At 46.5% G+C, this 14,285-nt stretch overlaps 1 protein-coding gene across 2 annotated transcripts in view; it reads left to right on the top strand.

The window, feature by feature from the left end:
• Positions 1 to 11,638, top strand: part of LOC129380303 (uncharacterized) — a 41,758-nt gene extending 30,120 nt beyond the window's left edge. For both annotated transcript variants that reach the window (XM_055061104.1, XM_055061105.1), the window contains 2 exons: positions 9,972 to 10,052; positions 11,468 to 11,638. In XM_055061104.1, coding sequence (XP_054917079.1) covers positions 9,972 to 10,052; positions 11,468 to 11,610 — 224 coding nt within the window. In that variant the 3' untranslated portion in view covers positions 11,611 to 11,638. The remainder of the gene's footprint in view (positions 1 to 9,971; positions 10,053 to 11,467) is intronic.
• Positions 11,639 to 14,285: the final 2,647 nt, after the last annotated feature.

The following is a 14,285-nucleotide window of genomic DNA, read 5'->3' as shown; positions in this document are numbered from 1 at the left end:
CGCTCCGCTGCTGGCTAATAGACGCTGCCGCGGAGAACCGATTTCCTTACGCGTAATAAAAATTTTGTCGTGGCGGTACAACATAGTCGGGCTGTTCCAGCAAGTATATGACATGGCTCTGCAAGCTCTTTTTCGCCGAGCAGCCGCCTGAGGGGAATTCGGAACCCCCCGTTGCACGCCGCTGATTTTTTCCACCGGTCACCGAAAGCTAACCAAGGAAAAATGGACCAATCGCAGACGCCGGCACCACCATTCTCATCTAGTTGCCTATTCTCACGGCGCCAGTTCAGCCCCACCGAGACGCTCTTCACTTCTGCGCGCTCCTTGCCTTTTGTCAGCTAATTACATAATAGTTTGTAAAGGTAACCAATCCTATCCGCTTTGAAATCAAACAAATGTAATTTTCTATAAAAGAGAAGAGCGTATACCAGGTGTTCCATCGAAGACTCAATTTTTTTTAAAAGTTGCCTGTGGCAGATAGCACAATTCTAGACCTGCTCATGGACTACTCGGAAAGACACAGACATTACTTGCACGAAAAATTGAAAACGAAGAAACGTTCGACCAATAACTCAAAATTCACTAATTAAGTCTTGAACTAATAACTGCATGGCACATATTGCAACTTACAAATTCTAGCGGGTGAGTTAGAAAAGTGAATTCACGTGGAACGACTGTTCAGGACGACATGAGCTTCGAGATTTTAATTCTCTAGCTTTGAGGAGTATGTAATGGCATTCTACTTTTGTACTTCAATGCATAAAACGACGTTTTGTTGAGAAAGTGGAATGACAGTGCTTTATTACCGCAAGCTAGCACATATCTCGTAAATTGTGTCCTACATAAAATTACATTATAGTAAATATGCGCTGCAGTCTCACCCGCTAGAATTTATAAATTGCAACGTCTGCCATATGTAGTGAGATGCTCAATTAGTGAATTAGGCGAGGGTGCTTGCCCGGCAGCGGACAACAATGAAAGCTGAGGAGCGACCTCAGCATGGACGAACTCCCTCACATGACCAAGCAGTGCATGAATGTCAGGACAGGTGGCCGTGCTTGAGAGGGTTTCATCGGACACACGCGGGCACCACGTGAAAACATGCTGTCGGCGGAACTGGTCGAAGCTCAAGCAAAGCTCAATCACCTGAGAAAGAGTGCCAGGGCTTTGCAACAGAAGCATATGAAAGGCGTCGTCGGAAATGTCCTTCATGATGTGATGAACCTTGTCTGCTTCCGCCATCGTTGGGTTGACACGCTGGCAGAGGTCTACGACGTGCTCTATGTAGCTGGTGAACGCTTCATCAGTTTGCTGGGATTGGCTTCGTGGGTACTGTTCAGCGGGAAGCTTGCGCATGCCGGGGCGGCCGAAAACTGCTGTGATGCCGGCTTTGACGCTAGTCCACGTCAGAAGATCGGCTTCGTAGTTTTTTGAACCATAGCTTGCGGACACCTCTTAAATGAAGGATCGCGTTGTTGAACTTCAGGGGATCGTCCGATTGGTTGGTGATGCTCGCCCTTTCATACGATTCCAGCCTGTCTTCAACGTCGTATCAGTGCCGCTGAAGATGTCAGGATCGCGCTGACGCTAGGCACTAGCCCATATGATGAGCGCCGAAACTGCTGAGGATTTCTGACTGACGTCGACAGGCGTGACGTACGGCAAAGTCCAGCTGCGTAATTCCTGGAGGGGTCGAAAACTGCCGAAACCTCCACCAAAATCTAATGCTAGCAAACGAGAGGACACGAGAGCAGCAAAAAAGCATTGGCGGCGTTTTTCAACAAGAGCAGCCAGAAACAGAGCGCCTTCGTCCTCAACATTTACTGACCCCCCCCCCCTCCCCCCGCTCCCAGCCAAAGGCGGGCAAACATAGGAAAACACTTTGGGAACACCCTCCGCCTCGCTAAAGATGGTCCCCTGGTAATTAGGCGATTTCAGCGCTCAGAACACGCTGTGAGGCTACCATAGGCAGGATTGGAAGGGTCTCCAGCTAGAAACAGTAATTGAACAGTGTCACCTCACACTCAACACAGACCCGAACATACCGACGAGGGAAGGGAACAGCGTAACACGCGACACCATTCCCGAACTCACCTTCATCCCTCAAACCAGGCGAGCCGAATGGTTCAACATACTCGGAAACTTAGGAAGCGATCACTACATAATAAACATAACACCACAGCCTGGACGCTTACGCAGGCAGATGGCACAGCTAAACTCACTGACTGGCGAATAATCAGGAAAGCCCAAGAACAGGACGCCGACACCATCATGAACCTGGAAGACTGGTGCGACAACCGTCGTCGACATTAACAACACCCCACAAAGAAAATCGCCAGAATGGAAGAGATCCAAGAGGTGCATCCCTACTTACTACACCTGTGGGATGCTAAACAGGGCCTCACCCGTCGCTGAAAAAAACAGAAATACAACAGGAAACTGAAGACGGGCATAGCACAAATAACAGCGGAAGCAGAAGAATACGCCATGCGACTCGCCTCCGCTAACAGTTATAGATTCTGCGACTCCTTCTGTGGCACCCTAGATACGGCCATGACGTGGCACATCCTCAAAGGCATCCTGGACCCCACGAAAACCAAAGGAGGACACAGGGCTCTGGAGCGGTTACTACACACCTACCCAGGTAGCCAACAAGACCTCATCGATGCCATCAAGACCAAGTGCTATGGAGATCCCGTTCCCCCACAACCATGTAGAACACCCTACACAGGACAACTCAACCCAGTAATGGACGAACCGATCACAGAAAACGAAATGAGAGTGGTCATCGCTGCCACTACCCGTAACGCAGCGGCATGCACAGACCAGATCAAGAACTCCATGATCAGAAACCTGGGGGACAAGTCCATCTCCGCGCTCACGGCTTTTTTTAACCGACACTGGGAACAAGGTACAGTGCCGGCGATGTAGAAACACGCACGACTAATCATGGTCCCCAAAGCGGCAATTGGCAATTGAAACCTCAGACCCATCTCGCTCACGTTCTGCCTCGGCAAGGTGTAAGAGAAAATTATTAACACGAGACTATAGAGACACGTAGAAGACAACAAACACCTGCCGGATACCCTGTTCGGTTGCCGCGCAGGCCTGTCCCCACAAGATGTGCTACTCCAAATCAAGGAAGATGTCCTCAGCAACGTTTCCGGCAGCGGCGAACACGTCCTCCTAGCAATCCACATCAAAGGGGCTTTCGACAACATCAGCCACCAAGGAATCCTAGAAGGGCTGGCCAACACCAACTGTGGTGAGCGAACGTATCCTCAGAGCTTCCTAAACCACCGCACGGCGGAGCTGAATATGGGAGCATTCCAGACTCCAGTGTACCACCCTCCCAACAAAGGCACACCTCAAGGTGCTGTTACTTCACCCACGCTGTTCAACGTCGCCATGATCGGCCTCGCAAGCAAACTGCAGGACGTAGCAGGTCTTCAGCACGCAATCTACGCGGACGACATAACACTCTGGACCACAACAGAGTTCCTCGTTGAAAAAAAAGAAGGCTGCAAACTGCAGCAAATCGCATCCAAAATATGTCATTCAACGGCGACTACAGTGCTCCCCCGAGAAATCTGAGCTCCTACGAGTCTGGCGAGGCGGGGGTGACCACACAGTCCCCACAGACCCAACAAGAAAACTCGAAGTACGCCTCAACGGCGGCCTCATACCAGAGAAGCCATTGCTCAGGGTGCTGGGCATGTGGCTGCAGTCCAACCAGCAGGCCACACACACCCTTACTCTCCTCAAAACCAGTGTCAAGGAGATATCACGCATGATCTCCCGCGTAACATCCAAGAACAGAGGCATGAAGGAAAGGGACACCCTCGGACTGGTCAGAAGCCTGGTGGTGAGCAGAATCACTTACAGCCTGCCCTACTACCATGCCACACAGTGCGAGACGAAGCAGACCGACACACTTTCGAGGATGGCTTTCAAGACCGCTCTCCGCCTGCTACTGAGTACAGCGACTGAAAAATTATTGGCGCTCGGGTTGCACAACACCCTCAGCGAACTGACAAAAGCCCTTTACGTCTCACAACAACAAAGACTTGCGCGGACTCGCACGGGCCGGCCGGTCCTACAAACCTTGGGGTTCTCAGCTATAACATCACGAGCCCAAGAAACCTGATTGATACCTCGTCACGTCCAGAACAGGTTTCCCGTTGCCCCGATACCACACAACATGGACCCTAACCTACACTCCGGCAGAAGGTGAGCAAGGGCCCAGTACATGGAGAAAGCATTCAGGTTCAATACCAGGGCCCGCTTTACGGACGCCGCCATGTATGGGATGAACAACAAGGGCGCAGTGGCAGTGGTATGCGACCACCGAGGCCACGTTACCTCCACTGCATCGACCCACCCCAGCACGATTACGGAAGCCGAAGAGCTGGCCATCGCGTTAGCCATCCGGGAAGGCCAACACATAAACCAACCACTGACGATCCTCACGGATTCCCAGCAGGCCTGCCGCAACTTCCTACAAGGAAGACTTGGAAGACCTGCTGCACAAGTCCTAACCCAAATATTTAAGAAGGACCCTGGGGACTTCACCACCCAAACCATCATCTGGATACCGGGCCACACTGGCATCATGGGCAACCTGCAGGCCGACAGAGCAGCTCGAGGGTTCGTACATAATCGAGCACTCATCAGGCCGGCTGCAGAAGACCCGGACCCTGTCGACCTCGAGTATTCAGCCATCGTGAACTACTACAGAGGGCGTCGCTTGCAATATCCACCACCCCATCGAAATCTAAAGACAGAGGATGCCGCTGCCTGGCGTAGGCTCCAGACAGGCACTTACACGAACCTACACATATTACATCGCATACACCCCACAGCCTACAGGGACGAATGCGCGTGGTGCGGGGCCACACCAACCCTATACCACATTACGTGGGAGTGCACACTTCACACCATACAACACCCCGACACGAACACCCCGAGGGAGCAATGGGAGGCACTGCTGTCCAGCTCGGCCCTCGAAGACCAGCGCAAGCTCATACAGAGAGCTGAGAAGATGGCAAGAGCCAGCGGAGCCCTAGACTAGGGGCTCCGACAATTAGTGTTTTTTATTATTCTTTTAATAAACTTCATTTATCTATCCATCTTTCTACCCAGGCAGCACCGAACTCGCGCCTCCCCGGAGACTGGCGATGTGCCTGCGGCACCGTGTATTCCGCTTCAACACAATCCCATAAATATTTTCATGGCACGAGCGTTAAATGGTATCAAAGCACAAAAGACAGAACATGCGATAAATGAAAATGTTGGAAGGATTGTTCGTAGTACAAACTGTCGTAAAATTTATTTGCGGAAAGGTAAAAACGATGACACGGCCCCGTAAATGCCTTTATGGAAAACACAATATGTAAAATGGTTTTTGCACATGGATTAAAATCACGAAAGACCATATTAGTGGTAAAAATAATTTCTATGGAGAGGTTAAAATTCATTTTAATGTCCTTGCAGTAGTGCATGCTACAAGCTGAAGTAGTTTTGTGAGCAAACACGACAGTCAGGTTCTCTAAATGATCATAAAAACTGGCGTCCTGGCTGAAATGAGGACACGAAATTCGTACCTATACATTGAAATTAGAGAAATTAAATATCGCAAATTTTAATGAACGTAACATTTACATGTGAATATATACGTGTCCCTCTTCAACGAGCTTCTTTCACGCCGACGTGAGTCACTGTCGATGCAGAACTAGATGGCGCAGAGTGTCTAGAACGAGGCACGGGAGAGCAGCCCGGTTGCCAGATGACGCGTTTCTCAGTGTTCGCACGCGCCTGTGCGCCATGCATTTCTTCGGCCACGTGCAGAATTCATGGCGACGGCGTTAGGTGGTCCCGAGTGTTGTTATGGTAAGCAGCGAAAAATATTTCTGTTGCAGGAAAGGCCTCATCTATAACTCGTTTCACCGGTAGCAGCACGTCGTGGTGCTATAATCATTTAGTGCTAAAGGCATTAACATTGACAGTCCTCCTGAGATAGGTTTCACCGAATTTTTCCTGTTCAATAATTTTTTAAAATGGGTTCTTTCATGTGAAATGTATTTTCCCTACTTCGATAAAACGTGTAGCAGATGCCATTTAGGAGAATCATTCAAGACGCGGGGCTTAGGCGAATCATTGTAAATTTGTCCATTCCGGACATTTTATTGGACCCCCCCCCCCCCTCTTCGACACTGTCACAGGGATGCTTGCTCAACCATAGACGATAGTTTACTTGTTTCAGACATATTTTCTTTATACATATTTTGTATGGCGTATTTAATCAATTTCTTCCTGAAAATTCCTGCTGGCAACTGCAGAATCCGTTACTTTTGCTGGCAACACTGTATAAATAAACAAACACGGCTACGACGATCAGGTTCACGGCGTCTCTTTCACTTGGTGCTGCACTCACGCGTTTCTCGTTTGTAGCATCGAATTGAGGCGTTTCGTCCAAGGCGAAAGGGTCGCAAGGATTTCAGCGATGAAACTGCGGAAGTCGTGGTACCGTGCGGGCCAAGGTCCGGCCTGCTAAGCGAGCCGCATGACATTTTTTTTAAATGAAACCTTTGAAGGGAGCAGGAGGTTTAAAAGGCGAGGTGTTGATGTGTAGTGGGCCTCTGAAAGGTGCAAACACTTGCTGGCGGCGTTGCTCCACTTGTAGAGGTACGATACCCGAAGGTTTTAACGTTAAGAGACAACTACGCACTGCGACTCGTGTTCTAGTACATCACACACAGCAACTCACAATATATAGGCAGTAATGGCTGTCTTGCTTCCTGACGCTGAATAGAGATATCATGCACTGACGCTAAAAACTGCCAGGTTACCTGGTTTTATAGTGAACACTTGGCAAAAAAACAACAACAGGATCTCACATGCGTACAGAGCCAGCTCATAACGCTAGCCCACCCTTGCATTTGAATCTAGGAAAGTCAACTCTTTTTCACACAAGGCTATCGCTAGACAACTGACACAATTTTACTGCGAAACTGTTTATAGCTAGAATGCAGTGATATTTTCTTTTGCGCGCGCAACAACTCAGCGCCCTGTCTCTGTCGTCGTTCGAAACTCGTGCGTGTCTATTTTCCTGCCACTCTCCCGGGGTGGCGGGTACGTCGCGTGTTTGTACTTTGCACCGGGGGGCCATTTCACGCGTGTCTTTTTTTCGCCTGTTTGTCCTGCCAACAACGCTCCAATAAGGTGCGTGGCTAGTTTCCTGCGGGTCTCCGAGGTAGCGGTAGTAGTGCACACTGGAACACAATAATAAAACCAGCAGCTGCCGAGCAGCGCACTTCATTGAGCATGATCCATGGGTCATGCATAGATTTGACTCTGTCTAAGAACGTGTCCAACGTTGTAAGCGAGCCAGTCAGTGTGTATCATAGCGACCTCAAGGCCATCGCCAGCACCATGAGGACCAAAAAATAATGACCCACTGATCAAGACTATAAATGTGTGTGCGTACCTTTTGTCACGATGACGACCCATCAACACAATGAATGAGTTCATACCTTTTTACAAGATGAGTTCAAATCAGTTCGTACCTTTGCCACCACAGTGTTGTGTTCTAAACGGCTTCGCTGGCCATCCACCTTCACAGAGTGGAATGGCTCATGATTTTTTTTTTTGCAACTTGTGAAATTGCGGCAGCCTCAATAATTTCCCTAAAAAGGCTTGATTGGTTTCTACATACAATCTTACATTTATCGAAGACAGATGTGCACCCACGGTCGCGACACTGCACGCCTAGATGACCTTGAATTGGTAGTTGGATAGCGACTCCACTCAGTGACATTCGCTATAGTTGCTCAGTGGCTATGGTGTTGGGCTGCTGAGCACGAGGTCACAGGATCGAATCTCGGCCACGGAGGCGGGATTTCGATGGGGACGAAAACACCTGTGTGCTTAGATTTAGGTGCACATTAAAGAACCCTAGGTGGTCTAAATTTCTGGAGTCCTCCACTACGGCGCGCCTCATAATCAGAAAGTGGTTTTGGCGCGTAAACCCCATTATTTATTTTAATCTACTCCGTAATCTAGTTTTAGCGAAATGTGATAGGAATCTTAACATCCAGCAGCATGGTATAAAGGTTGCTCGTATGTTTAGATAGGTTGAAGATTTTAGTTGCTTTTGACGTTCCAAATAAGAACGCTGATTCTTCTGCAGCAGTGAAAAGTGTGCTGAATGTGTTTAAAGATATTTTCAGTGCACTACTTACCACGTGTGAGCCTTCAGAAGAAAATAACATTCTGTTTTTAGATCTGCGCCTTCAGTTTCTTTAGACAACATGTGCGCTGGATGTTTGAGCCAAGGGCTTAATTCCAGTTAGATCTGCACACTCTAAACTTTTGAAGAGAAGTGTTGTAGTCTCTTGTGTTGCAAGTCTTGAACAAGTCGTGTGTCAACAAGGCGCAACAACGCTTTCAGTCGCAGGCATACCGCCGTGATAAAATTGTGATGCAGTTATCCCATTCTCAAGAAATTTCATAGCACCTTAAAAAGGTTGACTGAAGTGCGAACGTTAATGTTTTTTTTCCGGGCCTAGAAAATTGATGCCACTGAGCAAGCAAACTTGCGCTGTCTTCTATGAGAAGGCCCACTGTAAAACTAATCACAGACAGCGCTTCACACAATGTGTCCAGTGTGTCGAATATGAGGTACCTATCTCATGGGGTAAAGTCTAGATCGGGCGAACCGGCTGATGCATTAACGATCAGCTTAGGGAACACCGCAACAATGTGCACAATACAGTTCAAGGTAATCTAGGCGTGCTTTGTCGCGACTGCCGGCGTAAACCTTTATTAGTAAATGCAATACTGTATGTAGGAGAAAATTAATCCCCACTACGGAAATTATCCAGGCTACCACAATTTCACGTACGGGAAAATACTGCGATTTGTCCATTGACAGCCTTGTGGGAAAAAGAGCTGACCTTCTTAGATTCAAATGGCAGGGTGCGACACCGTTATGAGCAGGTTCTGCGCCTATGTGGGATCGCATTGTCTTTTTTTGCCGAGTCTTCACTATAAAACTAGCTGCGCGCGACCAAATAAACTTTTTGTTGGAAGTCTGTGCTGCGTCTGTGTACTTCGTGTGCCTCCTTTGTCTCCGTCGGTTCACGCGGTGTAGCGTTTTACTACATCATGACGCAGAGCCAGCGAAGGCGGAGCATAGCTCGGATCGCTCGGCGAACGAGTTGAGGAGGAAGAGCGTGGCTAGGGAGCAGTGCAAGTTGTAATAAACTGTAGCTCTCTTAATATGTGATGCTTGAACTAAATTGTGGTGCTAATGTTTAACTGTAGCTGTACCCTACGCCTCTACAAAAATTGTTCAAACCATTTAAAGCCCCCTTTAAGCATGATAGGATGCACGCCACCCGCGGTGCTTCCAAGCCCACTAAACAATGCGGACGTAGCTGGCTCTGCCTCCTTTAAGCCCTATTTGTTCACCGCCACAGCGCATAAGACCGCAAATAAGTGGAATAAACGAGTTACCAACAAACCGCTCCATACATGATCCATCTCTACAGTGGCTATACGATGTGTCGCGACACCACTTTATTGTACATTGCATTAACCTCAACATTCGCCATGTACATAGGTCCTGCCGCAGTACTCGCATCTCTAAAATAAGCGAGAAATTTCGCCAGTGCTACAGTTACGTGTGACGCAGCGCATTGTGAACTATAGTAGAAAATGAAACGCCATTACTGCAATGAAAAATTTCAACATGTATATAAAATTCATTCTCGTTGCTCACAAAGTTCATGACAGATATTGTAGTTTATCTTACAAAATATTAGAAATTAGCCTTCATTTCGGAATGATCCATAATGACGATATGAAGAGAGATTTACGTTTAACATTTTCAGCTTTTTGTTCACGCAGTCGCATCTCGTGGCTAGAAAAGTTCGTTTACGAAGGTTGGTACAGAATATGTTCACTTGCAGTGAAAGAACTAGAGCGAAGAGTACTCATGTCCTGGCATCGGCACCCAGGATGTGGCGTCTACGTTGTACTGGACGGCAACCGTAAGTGGACAAATTTGTTTTATCTCTACGAGCTATACAAAAGGCTTATTGTCAATTTTAAGGTGCGACATTGTGAGCAGATGGCATTACGGAGCACATAATATATTCATCGAACTGTTTCACAGCTTGTGCATCACCATTAATGTTTTTTTTTGGTAGCATGCAAGTAGTGCATGTTCGCGTTATTTTGTGTTTCAGTAACTTGATACTTCTTTGCTTACTCGTAAATATTTAAACCACCTTCCTGGAGCCTTTAGTTGTGTGGCGAAAAAAAAACTGCAAAGAATGTACGATTTGGAGAGAAAACAAATCACATTTCACAAAGAGCAGCACACCGAAATTGCGCAAGATAGATACACAACTTAATTCTATTGGTTATGAAAAAAAATATTCCAGGCAAACAACTGTAGTTTCTATAAAACTACGTTATAAGCGGTTCCACACCCCTAAGCTTCCTGTTTAAAGAAAAAAGAAATAACGCATAGGAATCGGTACAATGATACGGCCATAACAAGATTATCAAGTCATGCCTTCGTGAAGGGGCCACATCGACATCAAAAAGATATGAGAGCTGCAAAGTTGTGGGGGGCCAAGTTTTCAAACGCAGAAAGATGCGCAACAACACGAACATTGTTATTTTACGAGGAGAGACGAGTTAAGGAGCGCTTCGAAGCAGCCTTTCGAGGATGCAGACGCATGCGGTCAATTTCGCGTCGGCCACGGCCCTCTTAGAGAGCAAGAAGCAGACATCGTAGATGTTCGTGTGTTCTTAATAAATGCAGACAGTCTGAATTCAAAGCTTCCTGGACTGTACGTCTCTGAATGAGGAATCGACAGAATTTGGCCGCATGTGTGGAGCACAAAAGGGTGAACATGTGCGTTACATAAATGTAACACTTTGGAAGCTTCTTTGGTTGTTATGGATACATTACTATTTTTTTTTCAGATCTCTCTTGTTCCCTGCACTGGGAATTCCTAGAACTAATCCTGTATTTTTTACTCTTGGAATGTATTCTCGCCCCTCCCCTCTGCAATATGCAACTGTGTACCTTGAGGATATCACAAGTAAATAAGTAAATAAATAAATAACTTAAATAAATAAATAGCCACCTCGGAAAACGAAGTGTCTATAGTGTACGCGTGGACGATGATTGCAGCGCTCAGGGTGGTGCCGACCACAGCGTATCTTGTATTAGGTAAGCGGATAATGTGACTTGATGAGCGTATAATTCACCTACGAAAGTATTCCACTTGCGATAATAAATTGCTTTGTCCGCAACAGGTGAACTATCAGACTCTTACATAGAATAAAAAGAAACCCTCAGAAAACTAGTTGATAAATGCGGCAATGTTCTTACATGCTTGAAACCCTTTGCATCTTATGAAACAGAAATGGTGTTATGTTTCTTCACTAGGTACAAGAGGATGCGAACTTCACGCACGTCAGAAGGCACTCGAGCAAAGAGAAGTGACAAGTCTTATTCATTGTGAAGCTGATTTCTACAAATATTGCAAAAATGATATTCAAATCGCTCAGTACAGCGAGAACTGCAACTGAAAGAAAAGATAAGTCTAATGCTAGTGCCCACGAGCAATTGTTGCTGCGAACTGTCGCGTTTTCAAGAAAGAGAAGGATTTTCTTTCTTTTTTGTGGTGCATAACGCAGCATAAATAAATATTTCGTGAACTATCACAAGGAATCTCCGTTTTTCTCAACGAATAAGAAGACATCGTGATCGCACTTCCTTCTCACTTAATATAAAACTGAGGAAGCACAAAATTGGGTATTTATCACAGCAGTCTCACTGGTGAGGAAAAGTATGTGAAATAAAATATAAAACAGTACTCCTGAATTAGATTAGAAATGAAAGAAATTAATGAATGAATATGTATTGTTTAGTGGCGCAATGGCCAGGTATGGCCAAAGAGCGCCGTGACTGATAATGTTGTGTGAAGCGCTGATTTGTGAGTTGCGATGGTGGGATGTAACATGGCTGTAAAGTTGCCTAAAATAAATCCGTACCATAGAAGCGTAAAATGATATATAATATAAAATTATGATAGTGATACATGTAGCTGTATATGGATATAGTACGCATGATAAGTGATCATGGAGCTAAAATGCAAGAATATGGAAATAGCACCTATGCCTCCGGGAGGCCTTTGAGCCCAAAGGCTGGGAGGCAGGCGCTTTCTCTTAATGCAGTTACCGCAGCAGAAACCACAGTTAAGAGGCCCTGTTACGAATTTCCTGGTGATATAACATGAAAACTATGTGCATCTTTTAAGTATTTGAACAAGGATTGATATTTAAAGAGCGGTTCTATACCTATGATTATTAGAAGATGAAGTGGAATTTGTTGCCGGTGTGGTAATGGAAAATACTTTTTCCTATTGGCGTCTAATTCAGTGCATTGCAGCAGGATGTGAAGCACGCTAAGTGGCTCACCCCATTTATCACACATGGGTGGATCGCCACCGGACAAGAGGTATGCGTATGTGCTGTATGTGTGTCGTATCCGGAGTCTACAAAGGGTTACTTCTGTTTGGCGGTTCTTTGATACCGGCGGCCAGTGGCCAAGATACCGCTTGATAACATGTAGTTTATTTTCTGTTTCTTTATCCCACAACCGCTGCCAGAAAGCCCTCAGCTTTTTTCTCAGCAAGGGCTTGAGGTCCATTACAGGGACAGTCGTGGAAGTGTTGGAAGCGTTCGCGTGGACGGGTGTGGCTAGCTGGTCAGCCAACACGTTTCCCTCTATCTGTCGGTGCCCCGGCACCCAGCATACGACGATATGCTGCTTGGACTCATAGTTGTGCATAATGCTGAGTAAAGAGAAAGAATTACAGGGTTTTGATATTTCCTGATAGTTTTCGAAGCATTTACGGCGCTCAAAGAGTGTGTGTATATAACTGCCTTTGGGATATTAAATTCTTTAATGTGTTTAACGGCAGCCAATATCGCCTAGGCCACTGCTGGGAAAATGTTTGGGTCAGGGTGCAGAACACCGGCATCCGAAAAGGATGGGCTGACCGCTGAGTAAGATTGGCCAGAATTACACTTCGATGCGTCTGTAAAGAATTCAGGAGAGGAGTATTTGCCCTGTCTCTAGAGGAAGTACATTCGTATATGCGCGACAGGCGCGTGCTTTGTAACAGCTACGAAAGATGTATCAGAGTCTATTGGTTGCCACTGCCACGGCGGGGGCCGTATAGCAGGAGACATAAGGTGGTATTCAAGCAGTGGAACCCTTGTTTCTTCAGCTATGTCTCTAACACGCAGTGAGAAAGGCTTTGCCACTGTGGGCCGGTTGCGAAAAAGTTGACAACTGGACAAATCGTTTATGGTGTAATGCGCGGGGTGCTGACTGTTTCCGTTCACTCTAAGAAAATACACGAAAGCCGAATATATTCTCTGCAGTTGAAGTGACCATTCATCCGATTCAACGTACAGGCTTTCCACTGGGCTTGTTCTAAAGGCGCCTGTGGACAGGCGAGTTCCTAAGTGGTGGACAGGGTCTAGCATCTTTAGAGCAGTTGGAGTAGCCAACTGGTAAACTATGGCTCCATATCTAGTCGTGTCCGTATGAGGCTTTTATACAAGTTCATGAGACATATTCTATCACTGCCTCAGGTTGTGCGTGAGAGCACCTTTAAGATATTCATTGTTTTCATGCATTTGTTTTTAAGATATTTTATGTGCTGTACAAAGGTTAATATCGCGTCTAAAATTATGCCTAAAAATTTATGTTCCCTTTTTACAGGCAGGCGCTGATCATGCAACACAATATCAGGATCAGGGTGCAGGCCTCTTTTTCTAGAGAAAACCACACAGGTGCATTTTTGTGGGTTCAGTCTGAACCCGTTCTCATCAGCCCATTCGGAGACCTTGTTAAGACCAAGCTGGACCTGTCGCTCACAGATTGCAAGAGAACTTGATCGAAATCCTGTCTGCACATCGTCAACATATGTTGAATAGAAGATGTTATGTGGCATGTGTAGACGAAGAGAATTCATTTTTACTATAAGAAGCGTGCAGCTGAGCACCCCGCCCTGCGGCACTCCAGTTTCCTGTACAAATTTCCGTGACAGAACATTGCCCACTAGAATACGGAATGTGTGATTAGACACATACCTTTTGATAACATTGAACATATTTCCGTGTATACCTAACTGTGAGAGGTCTCTCAATATCCAAAACTGCCACGTAGTGTCATAGGCTTTCTGCATATC

The sequence above is a fragment of the Dermacentor andersoni genome, chromosome 10 (genome assembly GCF_023375885.2).
Source record: "Dermacentor andersoni chromosome 10, qqDerAnde1_hic_scaffold, whole genome shotgun sequence".
NCBI classification, from domain to species: Eukaryota; Metazoa; Arthropoda; class Arachnida; order Ixodida; family Ixodidae; genus Dermacentor; species Dermacentor andersoni.
This window is presented reverse-complemented; position numbering and strand designations above follow the sequence as displayed.